Source organism: Apium graveolens, chromosome 11 (assembly GCF_009905375.1).
Source record: "Apium graveolens cultivar Ventura chromosome 11, ASM990537v1, whole genome shotgun sequence".
In the NCBI taxonomy this organism is placed as follows: Eukaryota; Viridiplantae; Streptophyta; class Magnoliopsida; order Apiales; family Apiaceae; genus Apium; species Apium graveolens.
The window spans coordinates 161,953,542-161,971,427 of NC_133657.1; the positions used below are offsets into that span (position 1 = coordinate 161,953,542).

The window sequence follows — 17,886 nt, forward strand, 5'->3', positions numbered from 1 at the left end:
ACAGTTGCTTCCAGTTTGATCTCCTGATACGATCAATCACCATCTGTGATGTCTTGTCTTGAGAACGCACGAACAACAACTTTGTTTAATAAGAGTAGTCAACCACCATCACTAAGATATATCTTTACTTTGATGTGATGTTGTATTGGACTCCTCTTTCTGACATGCCTCATATTTATCATCTTCTGAATTCCAGTTGAGGCAGTCCTCTCACTAACCCTTTTTATCAAAGAGTTTCTTGGGTTGATGTTCAAGGGTGAGAGCTTCTAACTTACTCTTAATCAGAGCAAGCTTCTCAATCTTCCTGCTTCAGATGAGACACTAATCCTTCATTGAATTGACATTTTTGTCCTTTGATGCAGAACTGTCTGATAAGAGGATTTGTGCCTTGATTCTCCAGTAAGAAGTTGCTTGAAATGTTATCAATGACTCCAATGATTAGTTGTTATCAGTGATACCAATTGTTCCATTCATGATGACATCCCTTCTTCTATATAGCTTGTCCTGTAATGAAAACCTTCGTTGTCATCTCCAAAGATTATTGACGGAATAGCTTTTGTCAATCACATTTAATTGTGAGGCTCTTTCTTTGATCATATGCCTTGAGTATGAATTACCAAGAATACATATGAATCAATTGACTTGTTATGTCCTGCACTCACAGATGGATTAACAGTTCTTGGTACCCAACTTATCAGTTTGGGTCCAGATGAATTAGAGATATTACTATAATCAGAGATAACAACAGCTGCAACTTTATCATGCTAATTCTTATCTTTGACTGGCCATTTTCTCCACTTTAATACCCTTGACATATTTGTCTCTAGGCTAGGGGAAAATGGTTCCAACCTTACATAAGGAGGACTAGCAGTCTTTGCCCTATTGTAATCCTAAACATGCTTCTTCTATAATTAATGCAAGTACTAGGAGATGCATTCATGGTATTGAAATAAACAAGAATTGTATTAAGAATACATGGCATTCATTCAGAAACATTACACATAAAAATTGAGCAAGACAGGCATGATATGGAACAAACAGAATTAATAAATAAATCACTAATTCTATCTAGTCCAATCTTGTTGATAAATCTCATCTAGCTATCTCAATCCAATAATAAAGTAATATATCTTAACAAATAATTCAGATCAAATGAATTTATCACATTGTGATAGGATACAAAGCGTAAGCATTAACAAAGGTTTTATATGCTGGAAAAACATATACCTCACTAAAGCAATTAATCATGTTCAACAAGTATTCAAACACATATATAAGTTCATCTAAAGTAACATGCACAAGTTAAACATCAATAGTAGTTACCAGAAAAATAATCTAGTGAACTAGTTCAGCATTATCTATGTGTGATGCTATCATGCTTGTGCGAGTGTTAAACATTTAAACACTGTGATATTATCATGCATTGAATATTGAGAGCAAAGTATTGCAGTGGTTCAAGAATTTGAAACCTGAGATATGTGAGTTGGACCATCTTCAGAGATTGCTATAAAAGCAAGATATTCATGATTCTCGTCATCTGATCCATCCCAACTCTTTCCCGTGCACTATAAGTTTTGACTAGCTGCTTCCCTTAGAAAACATTCCACCTTTGTCTCAACTCTTCAACTGAATCCCTACTCATCCTTGTTTGTCAAGCTTCTTATTCTGTTGTAGCAAAACCCCTAATACTTACTGGACACATATGTCTTGTCATAACTGTAGCTATCAAATCTTGTATCTGTTCCAACCTCAGTCCGTAACTACCTCTTGAACTGAATCTGTAAGAATCTCTGCTTCAGAATAGATAGGCTTGATCCTTGGATATAGATTATGCACTCCTTGTGAATCTGATGCGACTAAACTTCCCTGACAAGTGAAACACTACCTTGACGTCCAGTCCCTCAAGTACTTCTACCTGAGCTTCCTTTGATTCAGCTATCAGTAACTCTTATATTTTGTCCTGAGGTACCAATTATACTGCATGTAACTGAGATGTTTGTTTGTCCCTACTATTCTCTCTGACCTCCACAATTCCTGCCTTTTTGATCTCATTGATTCCCGGATAAATGTAGCATTGGTACAAACCACTGTGTGATTGTATAATCTGGAATCATAGAGTTGTCTTAAAATCTTCGAGAAAAATTGTACCCGTAGAAATTTCATTCAATTCATGCGTCTGAAAACCCAGTGGTATTCTATGGAGTAAGCCTCTGAGGAAGATCCATAATTTTCGTCTGTAGGTCTTGAAATCAATTCCATTGGAGTAAGAAAACCATTATCTATAATTTCCGTATTCGGGAATCTTTCGTCTGAATAGCACATGGTCTTCGTTTTCTTCAAAAGATTAAAATCCACTTTAAAAGCCCGGAGGAATTCTGAGTCTACCAATGCCTTAAGTACCCTTAATTTAATATTTAAGAGAAATTTAAATTTCCAATATATTTAATTTTCTTAGAAAATAAATTAATCAAAAATAAATATTTACATAAAATCAAATTTTCAAGAATTTCGAGTTTTCTTAAAAATTAAATAAAATGTAAATTATTATTTAAGAAAAATTTAAATTTAAGAAATTTAAATTTATTTAATTTTCTTAGAAAATAAATTAATCAAAAATAAATATTTACATAAAATCTAATTTTCAAGAATTTGGAGTTTTCTTAAAAATTAAATAAAATGTAAATTATTATTTAAGAAAAAATTAAATTTAAGAAATTTAAATTTTATAGAAAAAATAAATAAATCAGAAATAAAAAATAAGGGGTTACAGAATAAAAGGCAACTCGTCTGTGGCGACAGTAATGCCTATGGCGACTCTGTATCTCTGTATTAATCTCTGTGGCGATCAAACAATACAGATCGCAGAAGAGTTTTTGCCTTAACACAAATTCAGTCTGTGGCGACAGGACTTGGTACAGTTGCGCCGTCTTTTCCTTAGAATTATTTTCAGTTCAAAATTCTGTGGCGACGAGTGTGTGGCGATGAGTTTCCTTTTTGTTTGACCCGCGCATGTGCACAAAACAGAATGAGAACTCCGGCTGCCAATCAGTCTGCGCCTGGAATGTACTCGGCAACACTGACCCCCTTCTATTTCCGTTCCAAGCGCGTGGTTACCAGGTCGCTTGCCAGGCATGTGTTGAACAGTTGCTCTTCCATTTTGTTAAGGGTGCCAAATTGAACAACCAAAATAATAAAGGAAATGGCTGCCATTTCTCTTAACATACAAGCAAAAGTCCCAAGTGCTGAAGCTACAGGTGAATTATTCAACCAAATTGGCAGCTAATTAATCCTGAAAAATAATTAGATTAATAATTTTTATTTACTAAAATTTAAAAAATAAATTTATTTAGTTCAAATTTATAAAATAACTTTATTTTAAAAAAATTCATAAAGTAAACTTATTCAAGTTTAAATTATAAATTCATTTAAATAAATTTATAAAATAAATTTACTAAATTAAATTTATAAAATAAATTTATGTAAATGCAAATTAATAAAATAAATTAATTTTCGGATCCTGATTTGTGTATCAATCAGTAGGCTCTGATACCAATTGTTAGGTCCCGAATTATCGTAGCAGGGGGGGTTGAATACGATAATCACTAAATTAAAAATTCTTTCGAATCTTTAGCGGATAAAATATTTAGTGCTCGGTTAGAGGTTTCGTGTTCTTGAGAGGAATAGTGTTTGAAACGATAAAAATAAGGAACACAAGATATTCGGGGAAATATATATTCGTATATAAATCCTCGAGGGTGTTGCTACACTCCAGTAAATAAATTAACCGGCTACAATCTAAGAACAATAAAGTTCCTAGCTACTACAAAGATTTACAAATCAAATCCTATACAATAATCTAGCTTTTATTTGTACTAGGATTTAATTACCGGGTAACGATTATAATGCCCCTAAGAATATACAAGAATTAAATCGGGCATTGTAACGTTACTCCAGTGAGAAGTTAAACGGATATTCAAGTAGCTTGAACTCCTCTGTAAATCTCCGCTGCCATTTTCATTATTCTCTTGGGAGAGAAGATGAACAGTAAATAATTCAGAATGAAAGGCTGAATACTTCTGCTGCAATTGTGTAGACTTTATCCAACAAATTGTGTGGCTGAGAATGAGGAGAGCTGTGTGGCGACAATTCCTTTCTGTGGCGACAAGACCTCTGTGGCGACAAGGATACTACTAGTACATCAACATTTGATTTTTATTAATCTAACTCCCCTGTGGCGAAAGGCTGTGTGGCGACAAAGGGGGGAGGCGGAATCTCCTGTGTTTTCTGTGGCGACACACTTCATTCACTATAACAAGTACATGTAAATGTACTCGTTTTATAAACCAAAATGAAACAAACGTTTGTTTGTTTATCCTTTTTTGATTTTCTTTTTCTTGTTTTCTTTTTCTTTTTCTTTTTCTTTTTCTTTTTGTTTTCTTTTTCCCTTTTTTTTGTTTTCTTTTCTTTCTTTTTCTTTTTCTATTTTCTTTTTAAGTTTAAATTGTAATTAAATTAATTTATAAAATAAACTTAAATATAACTTATATTAATAAACTAATTTAGATTTATAAAATAAACTTATTTAAAGTTTATAAGATAAATCAATTTAAGTTTATTAAATAAATTATATTAAAGTCCTTTAAATAAATTTATTTAATTTACCAATTAAACTTTAAGTTTCGCCAGTCCCCTAAGCTGTTGAGCTGTATACCCCGCGCACCTCTTCTCGTACTTTAACAGATAAATGTTCAATCCAAGTACGTTCCTCAACTTAACAATTCTTCTATAAATAATACTCAGATTCCTTTCACGAGCTGTTGACGCCTGGTGCAACTCGTCTGGTTCACAGACGACTAACCCCGATTCAGGTCTTCGTATTATAGCCTTGATTACATTGTTAAGCTTGCCTCAATTTTATTGCTTCAGACACTGACTGTCAATAAACAACTGTACTTTCACTGGAATCCTTTCTGGTACTCTAGACAACGTCTTCATTAACCTCTGTCTATACCTTGTCTTTAATTCTTCAGATTCCTATGCTTCGAACACTATCTATCTTCAATCAATGCCAATACACTGAAATCTTCTGGTAGCACTTGTATACTGAATTTTCAACATTTCTGAAATCGCGAAAGTCTTTAACCTTTGTTCTTCACTGAGGCATGATCACATTAATGAACTTCTTTCAGTGACCTGTAGACAGAGTTCAGGCTTTCTTCTAATCTTCTGATTCTTTATATTTGCCTTGTCTTCATTCTTCCTGATTTCTTGTGTAAACGTAGTATTATTAACCTGTCATGTTCTAGTGTTGTTATTGTGTTGAGTTATCACGTAACTGTTCGTACAGCTATGCAGTCTCACCAACGATTTTATTATGCTAATTTTTAGTAAGAAGAGAGTTCAATTGTGGAGTAATAATCCTATTGGGGCTGTTACAGCAAGTGAAAAGGATTTGTGGTGAGATATAGTTTTTAGGGAGAATTATGATATCATTGATTTCATTGATGGTAGTTTTAAAAAAGATTCAGGAGGAGTAATAGCAGGAATTGGTGGAGTCATTCAGTCAAAATCAGGGGAATGCTGATGTAATTTGCAGGTCCTTCAGCAGCTCCAGATGTTTATGAAGTTGAATTTTCTGCTTTGATCACTATGTTAAAGATTCTGAAGGAGAGTAGTTGAAAACTTAAGCACATTTTAATCATGACAGACAATAGCTGGTTTCCAAGGCTAATTTGAGTGATCTTCAGAAGAAGCTATGAAACTGTAAGTTTTATCAGTTCAGATTAAGTTTATTAGGAGAGAGTGAAATGCGCTTGTTGATGCAAATGCTAAAAGAGGAGCTCATTTGGCAAGCTTAGAGCTGAGTGGAAGGTAGCTTAGTTTATTTTCCATGCATGCAGCTTAAGAGTAATAGTGTGAGAATGGGGCAATTTTATTGGGAGATGAGCTTTTATTTTACTTTTTATTTTAGAATTTCATAGGTCTTTAGGCTCATTTAATTTCCCTTTAGGGTAATTATGTTAACTTGGGCAATTAAAAAAGCGTCCGGATTCTTCTTGGGAGTTTAATCGATTGCTTAGGGAGATGTATTCATTTATAGGGGTTATTATCACAACTTCTATGGGGTCTTTTTAGTGGCTATATAAACATCAATCTTACATTCAGTTGTTTACTGCCTTTTAGTCTTTCATTTTATCAAGATTATAGTCGAGTTTGGTTAGGATTTTTTTAGTTTTCTTCAATGGAGGCAGAAAATGTCAACGTGAATGCAAGGTGGTTGATGCCCAGAAAGGGGATTGTTAAGTGTAATGTCCACAGCTTCTTCACTCAAGAAGCATTGCCTAATGGGCGGCGTTCAGGAATAGGAACAGTCTTCAGATATGGGACTGGGGGTCATTCTTCATATGACTGCTAGATAATGAATTGCATGCGTTGTTTGAGGGGCTTAAGGAAGCTTATTTCAAAAGTTACAAGAAGCTTATCTTGGAAACGGATCATGTGGATGCCTACTGTGATTTGTATAACTCAACAGTGTTAGGGGGAAGGCCTCAATATGCTCATGTGTTGTGGCAGTTGAATCAGAAAAAAATATATAAGAACTACAAATGTGAATTGAGGCTCATTGATAGGAAAACCAATGCATTGGCGGCTTATTTGGATGAACATGGAGCTCGTAATTGGGGATAGATGGTGATTGTTGAAGAGGATTTTGGTAGAATCGAGGAACTCTGGTATCTGTACATGGGTCTGGGAAGTATTGAACCCAGGTTTAGAGCTATCAGGCAAGGGGAGATTGAGCCTGCTGTGTTACAAGATGAGGTTGTTGATCATCATGTGGATGTGATGCATGCAAATGAGAAGGATGCTCAGGGTCCAGGTTTGTAAGAAGTTGGGTTGGCTGGTGAAGAGGCTGAAGCAGAAGCTGTTAGAGAAGGAATGGGTAACAATGAGATGGAAGGTTTTGAAGTGGTGATTGGGCTTCCGGCTACAGGGGCTGATCTTGGCAATGGAGGAGCTCAGGAGGAAGATGAGGTTATGGAGCTGTGAAGAAAGGGAAATTGAACAGTCCTGCTGTTTTTTGTTTTTGTATTTATTTTTTCTGAATGTTTGAAATCTAGTGGGTTGAATTAGTTTGGTTAATGGGCTATTTTTGTTGGTTAATGGGCTTGTAGTTTCTTTAAGTTAGTTTGGTTGATTAAGTTGAATATTAAGCTCATTTTTATTTGGGTTGATCTATCGATCTTGGTTGGGCTATGCCCTTTATTAATATATTCTGTTTTTAAAAAAACATCAATTTTTAATAGCAATTTCAAACATAGTCTTAAAGTTCTTCAAACACATTAAAAAAATTTAAAAAAATTAAAATTATATTACACTTAGATAAAAAAAAATTTACAAATATAAATAAATTATCATAGACGAACAGACGGTGAGATTGGAATGAAGGAGTGAGGCTGGGGTTAGTGGTTAAATATGAATAAATAAGTTGGGTTGTAAAATGGAGAATCTGACAATTGAATGTGACGAAGTGAGTACCATATTTGCAATAATAATAAGTCAAAATAGGGAAATTTTTGAAATTTTTTAGTTTATATAGCCGTTGTCAAAAATGAGTAATTATAAGATATTGGATATGTTTAATTAGATGATTACATTTACACTTACGCCCACAAATCTTAACCATCCTTGAAGTTGAATCACATACTTACAAATTTTATTTAAAAATTTGCCAGAAGGAATGTGTAACATAAATTATGTTAAATTTTTAATTTAATTAGTTGATTAGTAGTGATATTTAAACATCAAGTTAATGTTACAATCGTTATTTGTATACATTTAACTTGTTAGTTGATTAATGAGTGATATTTTAAATACAATACTATCTAAATGATTTGTGTTAATTGGAATTGAAGGCTTTATTCTCTGTGCGAAGTCTTAAATCTTTTCAAATAAACATAGCACATCCAACAAGGCTAGAATGTAATGAACGAGATACATGCATACATAGATAAAACACTAAACTTTAATGTTGGCAGAAGAACTTGCAATCTTGTTTGTTTTTGGTACAAATATCAAGATTATGAATACAACACCAACAGAATCCTGTGGGTGCACCGATACAAATACGAGGGACACAGAACGTAAGTCTATCACTTCCATCTGGTGTCGTGGTCTTTGTTGCTTTCTGCAATGTAACGGACTTTTTCTCGATCATGTTTACGCCTATTTGAAATAATATAAAAATCGAAAACATTGTTATTTAGTGCAAAATTATACATGAAAAAGGCTTGATACAAATTGTATTTACAAGAGGAAGAGACGGATATTGGACACTTACAGTGATTGCCTACAAATTGGCAAAGAAGAACAATGTAAAATAGCCTGACAAGTTGCAATCTAGAAGCGGCCATTTACAAACAACTGCGGAGCTCAAGATTTATTACAACGCGAAAGTCGCTTAAAGGTGAGCCATGAGGGTTTTTTTATAAAAAAACTGATAACGAAGTTGACTTAAAAGTACAATCATAGTAATAATAATTAGATCATCTCCTATCTATCACACTATTCTGATTGAAAAATATTACTATAGATAACTATATATCTATAACGTGATCTTGATTCTTGGCACATTTAACTTTTTTTCAATCTTACTATTTCATGTAACTCCGTATGTCAGTGTTTATTTATGGGTGGTTGTTTATAGATAATGTGACAATATTTTTGAGTAATGGTAATGTAACAATCCGCACTTCCGGACCATTAAATCTAAATATAAAACTAAATTTCAATAAAATATTAATCCAAAAAGTCTATCACAACGATGACAATTATAAAAGCGCAGCTAACAGAAGTCCAAAAGATCCAATCATAAGTCCCTAAAATTTCAATGTTATCCAACTCGAATCTTAGACAAAATCTGAAATATTAAAAGAATGAACTGTGAAGCCCAGTAAGAAAACAATTTATCCAACTAGTAGGTCAAGTAACACACACATATAACTCAAAATACGATAATCTAGACGATACGATATACGAAACACACACTTTCGATACACTTTCATATTCGTATTCGATACACACAATACACATAACACATAAACAACAATAATTCAAAATCCATAATTCATGCTAAGACCACTACAACCAGGTGATAACAGTCCTAAATTTTCAGAAAACTACCACTGCAATCCGGTGACTGCGGTCCTAAGTTCTTATTCGATATTTTCACAAACCATGGCACAAATGAAAAATCTAAAAATTATCATTGGTACACCACACATGGACAACAATACGTATACTTTAACACATAATACTTTCAAATATATCATCACTTGACCTAAATGTTTATAATCAAATATACACACGTAACATATAGTTTAGAAAACACTAGCAAAATCGATCGAAAACTTATCTCAAATCATGACCAGATCTAAATTTACTCTTTTTGATAATCTAAATGATATTTTCTTGAAAAACACGAAATACAAAAGTTGTAGATAACGAAAAGAGCATTCTGAAAAGTCTAGAATCAACAAATTCTGACTTACGATAAATTTTCTACGAATTTTACAAGATTGATGATTTATGCTGGGAAGAGCCCTACGAATTTTGATAATAAAAACGAGTAAGACGAATAGGGTGTATTTATAACGATATAAAACTCTATATTTTAACCTAAAAGTTATCCATATTAGAATCGGATCCAAATTAGGCTCATTAGTCTAATTAAATTTTAAATCCTAGTCCTCCTTGATTAATTTTAATACTTTTATTCTATTATTTTTTTATTAATTTAATTTTAAAAATTACGGGATATTACAAGTAAGTATTCCAAATTTTTTCTCAACTAACATATGACATGTTTTAATTCAAGGGGCATACATTGACATGTTTTAATTAAGGGGTGCATACAGTGCATATTTGGCTGACAAAGCTTTTAACTTAAAACTTAAATGAGCAAAATGTGATAGCTTTACTGGATTGTTTGGCACATCAAACAAATTGACATTTCTTTCACATTTATGTTGAAAATGAGAAAGTAGGGTGAGGGGACATTCTCGTTCCACATCCCACTTTCACAACAATATACATCCCACTTCCAATATTATCTTCAATTCCCCTCCACCGTCAAGCAATATTACGGTAATTTTAACTTTAGCTTTTATTATTTTTAAAAAATGTATTTACATATTTATATTTAAAATTGTGTGTTTTGAATTTTATATTCCTCAATAATTTAATGAAATTACAGTTTTGTCATTTTTAGAATTTTATGTACTGAACAAAGTCATGACAATTTTAAAAATATTATATTCATTTTTATTTCATTTAAAAAGAAAATCACTTATAAGTTATTATTTATCAAACACTTTATCAAAATGATGAGTAATTTATACGTAAAATTATCCAAACACCTAAATAACTTATAAATTTTGATGTTCATATCACTTATATGATATTTTTCAATTTTAAATTATAAATTATACTTTTTAAAAAATTCTAAACGGGCCCATAACGCGGGATCTCATTTAACTATAAGGATTGTTATCATTTATATTAAATAGGCATGAGCATTTGAAAAAAAATGGATGCCAACCTAGCATTTTCCATATTTTGCTTGCCAAGTTCACAAATGGGTTACATAGTTCGCAGTGACATTTAGATAGAATGAGGACGATACCCTCTTAATATTTTTCCTCAAAAAAATAATTGTTTTGTAATAAGAACAACTAGATATATAGCCCGTGCAATGCACGGGCATGCTCTACATTGGATAAATCGATATTATTTTAGTTATATTTTATGATAATATTTCATGTTATCCCCCTCCGAATATTGATGGATTTATTTGTTTATATGAGTAGATTTTTATTGTGATGTCATTGGTGCAATAGTGTTTATCCATAATTGACGTAGAGACCAGTGACATTTCTTATTTTCCACTGTTAAGGACGATCTATGAAAGTTTTTTAGAAATTTTAGTAATTGCCTAAACTACTGCACGATATAGTTGTTTGTTTACATAAAATTTTATTTTATAATTGTTATTTGAATTTTAGTATTCTTCAATTTTAATTTCCGACCTTAGTAACTCTTTCCCCTCTCTCCAAAAATATTAATAAATTCACATATCTCGACATACTAGACACTTCTTGGTTGTATTTCATATGTAAACTTTACCAAGATTATTTATTTTAGTTAATATTATTCGTTCCCGCCATGATGACGCCGTAAAATATCAATGTAAACCAACATAAGACCATAAGTTAAAGGTTTTTTTGCATAAATTAACACATAGATATACGTATATATATATACATATATATGTGTGTGTGTATATATATATATATATATGAAAGTCCTGAATTTAATTTTTTTGTGTAAATATAAGAATATATATATATATGTATATATATATATATATATTATATACATATATATATATATATGTGTGTGTGTGTGTCTATATATATATATGAAAGTCCTGAATTTATTTTTTTGTGTAAATATAAGAATATATATATATATATGTATATATATACATATATATGTGTGTGTGTCTCTATATATATATGAAAGTCCTGAATTTATTTATTTTGTGTAAATATAAAAATATAACACTTAAAGTATGACATGATTAAATATAAATATTTATTCAGTTAGAGGTATAAATGGTTGCGATGCACATAATCATATTTAATATATAAGTTTCTATAGTTAATTTGTTTTTAATTTTTAATTCGCAAATATTTATAGTAGACTATAATGTGATAAATATGGTATATGTCAGTCAACTATGTGATTAAAGGTGAGTGTGAAGTGGGAGAGGAGGGATGTCATAATTGGGGTGCGAATCGAATGGGCGCTGTGCTGTTTTTCGGGGCAGGGGCGAAGAGAGACGAAGTATTCTTTACTCAAGTTTGACCAATTAATATAAATAAATAAATTTTATTTTAATAGTAAGATTTTGTACGATTTTCGCATATCTTTTTATCTATATATATATATATTTTGTCATTAATATTAACGACGAACAATAATATTTTGTAAAAATAAATTTTATTATAATTTAAATGTACTACCACTTTTTTTATAAATAACATGATTTTGTACTCAAATTTCTCATGTATTAATATTGTTTATTTTTTTATAATTATAATAATAATAATTATTATTATTGTTACTATAATAATAATAATAATTATTATTATTAGAATTTTTAATATATATGTTTTATAGACCTGCTATTCAAAATAAATATTTTTTATTTTTTAATGAAATTTAAAATTATTACTATTACTATTAATAATTATTTTTACTTTATATTTAAAATTCACTTATTTATATTATTAATTTGATAATTAATAATTTATGTATTCTCGTCTTTAGAATTTAACTTACGTTAAAAATAAGTACAATTTTATTTTTTGTAGACAAGAAAAAATTGAATCAATAATTAAAAGAGAAATTTCATTTGAATATTAGGTTTTTAATTTTCGAAGCAAATAAAAAGGATAAGATATGTCTGCCACATGCCAAATAAAAAAAACAAACTCAGGGTAATATAATAAATTTATTGTTTTACTCTTAATTAAGAACTTGCTCTGAAATATAACATATCTAACTAAATTGTTATATATATACACATGTACGTACATACGTACATATGTTTGTATGGATATATGTATGTATGTATATATGGATACATGCATGCGTGCATGTATTTATATAGTAATTAGTTATATATATATATATATATATATATATATATATATATTAAGTATGCAATAATTAATCGATATTAGTAAGTCTCTTATGGGATAACTTATGTATTATATGATACATGCATGTATCTCTATAATAATTAGTTATAAATAAATATATATACTAAATATGCAACAACTAATCGATATTAGTAAGTCAATTATGTATTATATGAATTCTTATGCAAGGGTTTTCATTTAATTTTTTTATACTAATTTTTTTAATAGAGTATGTAAATTTTATTAAGAAATTATTTTTAATGACTTGCATATTAATGATATTTTAATTGAGGTAATAAAAAATACGTGAATAATTCCGTATTAAATATATAATAATGAATGAGTTGCATATTAATGATGTTTTAATTGAGGTAATAAAAATTACATGAATGAATCAGTATTAATTATATAATAATGAATGAGCATTAATGGTTAAAACAAATCATGTATGTATATTAATTACTATATTTATGATTAAATTTGCTCAGCATGTTGTATTAGATATATAATAGATGTGGTAAGGGAGATGCTCTCAAGATCGAGGGTTCAAGAAGCTCTTAAGTTTTTAATATGATTTTAATAATCTCGTAATCCTCTCTCGAACAATTCTCCTAAACTCAGATATTATTGTACTTGCATGTTTTATTATCTCAACTGATTGAAGATGCTACTGTTAAAATATAGATTTGACTAGGTCTTCCTCCACGATATTTTAATCTGATTGTTTCATTAACATGCTGCTCCCTTTATTTCATTTTAACCGTCTTTTGATTTTTGTGCACATATTTCAACATATTTTGATCACATAGTAAAAATTATTATTTTTAAAATTTGTCTTTTATAAATAAAAGTTTAAGTTATATATTTTTATTCAGAAAAAAATTAAAAATTATTATTTTAACTATACGGTCAAAACACTTCGAAATTAGTACAGAAAAGTCAAACGACTATTAAAATGAAACAGAAGGAGTATCAAAACTTGAGAAAAACAATTATGCCCCAAAGATGAGTACATATGATCCATTCTTGACCAAGCTTTCCGGTGAGAAGGAATATTAGAATATAAATATTGTTGAACCTTCCTCAAACATTTAAAGCGACCTGTTTCTTAACAAAATTCTAATACACGAACATGTTTTCTTTGCTAATATAAATGGATTGAGCAAATGATAAGAACTCCCCGTTAACGAGAAAAGAAATAGACCTCCTAAACTTATAGAGAAAAAGTTAAAAAATTGATTGGCTACATTTTTTATCAAAATCAAATTTTAACAAAGTGGCCTATAAATAAGAATCATTGGAGTTGCTCTGAAAAAACTTTTGATCTAAAGTCTATACCCTTCTCAGATGAATGCTTAAAATAAAGCTGATAAAATTGAAGTTTAGGAAGATGCTGTATTGCAATATTGTTCCATGACTTTCTACTAAATTCTTTTATATCCCCCATTGCATTTGTAAAAAACAGGGTAAAAAGAACTAGAAATACCACCAACAGTTCAAATCCAAGTTTTATCAAATCCAATGCATAATATGAAATTACAAAGCAGTACGCATTCTTCCCAATATTCCTGATAACTGGTAGCTTTAGGCCTCTGCAAATCTGTTTACATTAAATACACAAAGGTATCAGTTTATAAATATATTTTAACAGAACTATCAAGTATAGATAAATACACATTCAATCAAACACTCCAAAAAATATCTTACCCTAGTTCAGAGAGTTTCATGTGAGATTCTGCGTAATCAGCAAAGAAAGCATCCTCGTCCTAGAAGAAAACCAGATATTAGCATTTGTACTGAAACGAGCAAACTTAGTGAACCAGTAAACCAAAAAAAAGGTCCAAGTAAAATTGCTAAACATAGTAAATATATGATGGCTAAGCAATTACCGCTGCATATTTTTCAACAAGAGGGCGGAAGACAGGGTCCTGAAGGAGAGATTTATCAGTCGGCAATTGCAGAAGTCCTTCTTTTTCACCAGTTAAGAGTTCCCTAAAAATCAAGCAAATAAAGTTATGGATAGAACCTCCTTATGATTCTAAATAAAAATATATTTAACACAAAAGGAGAGAAATAAAGATTACTTAAAGTAGCTGTTGTCGAAGATGAGAGGATTGCTGGTCCAGGGTCCTTCAAACCCAGATCGCTCCTTGTGACACCTTCCCTGAGGAAAAGGTGCGCATAACATCAAACATATGACATTAATCTTATGCACAAAAGAGCACTAGTAAAAAGATTAAATAACATGTGACAGCACCTACCAGAGTATGACCACCAGAAAGAGTAACAATATCCTTGTCAGAAAGTCCCATTTGTTTCACAAACACATCTCTCAAATGGTCATTTCCTGTAACAGAAAATGAAAGTAAATTCAGGACAGCTATGATGCCTTTTAGACACTAATACAAAAATGGGAAGTTTATAATTATATGTACAATTTCCCAACACTACGGTAACAAAAATAGGGAGAGAAAAAAGGTAATTAGGCGCACTAACCCAACGTAGCATTAGGAAGACGGCCTTCAACTGGTGGCTCACTTAGATCCTGGGATGCAGAAGAGTGCAAAAGAGATTTTGTTAAACCAGTAAAGCTACTTTCTTGTTAAGAAAGCATTTTCCGGCACAGAAACAACATTGTTGTATGGTTATCACATCTAAACACAACTATACAAAGTTTATATCACTTGGGAGTTGGGACGCCAATAAAAGAATTACAAATGCCATTAATAATCGAAAAACTTCACATACCTTCCTTCCTGGGTGAAAGGGAATATCAGGCCCTCCTGCAACCTCCACGGCAACTACACCAGCCAACTGCAGTTTCCAACACGTAAGCACTAGGCAAAAATGAAGATATAAAGGTCCAGGATAAATTATTGCTACCAATTTAAACCACTTTATATGGATACTATATAATCACTCTCTACATTAGTTGGTCAGTTTGTATGTGACTAAGAAAATATATAATACTTTAGAAGTCCAGTACTCAAGTAAGCACATTTGTATGGGATCACTGACAAGTACTCATAATCTTCCCAGTTTATTTTAGTGTAGCTAAATACAACTCTTATCCAGTGATTTGTTGATTGGGAAGGTATTGAAGTGGAAACAAAATGAAGAGTATTAAAAGCACTAGGACGTGGAAGAGAACGATGAAAGACAAATAGCTATCAAAATAATAACATAAAACGATGACAAGGTTTGTGAAAATGATGATATCTGGTCAACTAAGTTAGCTGCCAGTTAACAGAAAAAAAAGAAACTAAATTAAGGATTTTGGTGACCTTATACATGTCCACAGGTAAACCAGTCATTGCATATTGAAATATATATTCTTTCTATATAGAATTAAATATAAAAATATTATATAACTCATATGTTGAGACTTGAGAAGTAGATATAAATATTGCAACACACATTTTTTGATAGATTAGCACAAAATGTAAGATAAATTTAATCCACCCTAGAATGTAGACAACCTTTATTGAAATCGAATTAATCCATGGAAAAGCATGGTTTTACAAACAAGTGCATGTAATCAGAAGTACCTGGTAGAAGTCACCATAAGAGAGGATGGGGAATTGCTCTTTGATGGGCTCCAAAAGCCGGACAGCAATATCAAGGCCATTGTTGGCACCATGAGCTAGCTCACCCTTGTGCTTCATTGTTCCGAAAGGGCCCCCAGTCTTGGTGCTCTGGTCATAAGTACCAGCTGAGTGCCACCTAATAGTAGCACAAGACACCCCAAATTGATTCAAATACAGACGGAGAGATAAAAAATATGGCTAGAAAATAGATACAGAAACTAAAAAACTGCTGCCTGATACTATCAAATAAGTCAAATTCAGGTTTCAAAATATGAATTCTAGATGCGAATTACATTATTAAAGAGGAGTTTAGAAAAATACGCTAGACGAAGCATCAAAGGTGCACAATTCTTCTCAGCAATGAGCCCTCTAAGCTTCCTCTTGCATTTGTCAATAGCAACATTGTACTCTTCACTCACAGTTGGATAGCACTTTCCCATAGCTACAATGTTGAAAATTCAGCATTACAAAAATATACACAATCTTATTGTCTACCACGTGCATATCTCTTAAAATTACATAACTCTTAAAATTACAAAAATAGACGAATACATAAAAACCTCAATCTCAATTTAAACACACAAACAACCATCATACATACACTATAAAAAAACATACCATCACTCTAAACACGAAATAATAACAATACTCCGAGACATCACTCAACAATATCGAAACAAGTGGTGCTGTTTTCGCAGTTTCCCAGTCCCGGATTTTAAGTTTTTTGGTAAATAAATGAGACAATAAACATACCCAGAACTAATCTAAGCACACAAACAAAGATCATCGATAAATATTTCAGTGTAGATATATCATAAGACTGAAGTCAACGCCAATATATGTATTTTAAGAACTAAAGTCAACGCAACAGGAGTGAAGTGAGCTAAAAACATAGGACTATAAGTTTTAAGATCCATAAATTCAAACACAGAAACAACGGTAGTTGACAATTTCTGGTTACGGGTAGTGTTTGTGTCGGATTTTGAGCAAGAATTAAGACATACACAAACTAAAATAAAAATGATCTAAAGACACACAAATGACAAAACATAGATTAAAACATACAATCAATTAAAAGTAATAATAAATGTGACAAAAAAATGGAGATTAAGCAGGTCATATAAACGGGAGAAATCGAAAGAGTCGGAGGAATCGAACCTTTGTCTTGGTGAGAACTTGAAAAGATTGATTGTCTGAAAATGAAGAGAGAGAGATATGCGCGAGCAGGCCACACGACTCGGGCGGCTAATCTATAAAAACAGGAGTTAGGTTTGTTTGGGCCGTTGGATGAGATTGATCGGACGGTTCATAGAAGCTTATATTTGGAAGGCTATGATTGGTTTTGGAGTGGGAGTAGGTTGGTAGAGTAAAATACGATATCATTGGTCAAATGAATCGCACTACTTGACCGGTTGACCCTACTTGCCTTATACTAATTAAACTAAAATGATAGTTATATATAGGGCTCTAATTCGGGTCGAGTTTACCGGGTTTCGAGTCAGGCGTAACTCGAGCCGGTTTAGTTAAACGAGCCT

General features: G+C 31.4%; 1 protein-coding gene across 1 annotated transcript; it reads right to left on the bottom strand.

The window, feature by feature from the left end:
* Positions 1-14,114: 14,114 nt before the first annotated feature.
* Positions 14,115-17,666, bottom strand: LOC141697351 (L-ascorbate peroxidase, cytosolic-like). Its single transcript, XM_074501673.1, has 10 exons — positions 17,510-17,666; positions 16,673-16,793; positions 16,313-16,487; positions 15,513-15,578; positions 15,261-15,309; positions 15,026-15,111; positions 14,849-14,928; positions 14,654-14,756; positions 14,472-14,530; positions 14,115-14,364 (listed from the first exon to the last, which is right to left on the bottom strand). The coding sequence occupies exons 2-10, from the start codon at positions 16,789-16,791 to the stop codon at positions 14,349-14,351; spliced, it is 753 nt and encodes a 250-aa protein (XP_074357774.1). The 5' UTR covers positions 16,792-16,793; positions 17,510-17,666; the 3' UTR covers positions 14,115-14,348.
* Between the last annotated feature and the right edge of the window lie 220 nt (positions 17,667-17,886).

Bases quoted from the DNA above. Each gene is read 5' to 3' on its own strand.
- LOC141697351 (XM_074501673.1), bottom strand. From the start codon at position 16,791: ATGGGAAAGTGCTATCCAACTGTGAGTGAAGAGTACAATGTTGCTATT. The intron at 15,112-15,260 runs GTTAGTGCGCCT...TTTCTGTTACAG, and splicing joins TCTTCCTAATGCTACGTTGG to GAAATGACCATTTGAGAGAT. The intron at 14,757-14,848 runs GTAATCTTTATT...CTTGATTTTTAG, and splicing joins TTCGACAACAGCTACTTTAA to GGAACTCTTAACTGGTGAAA.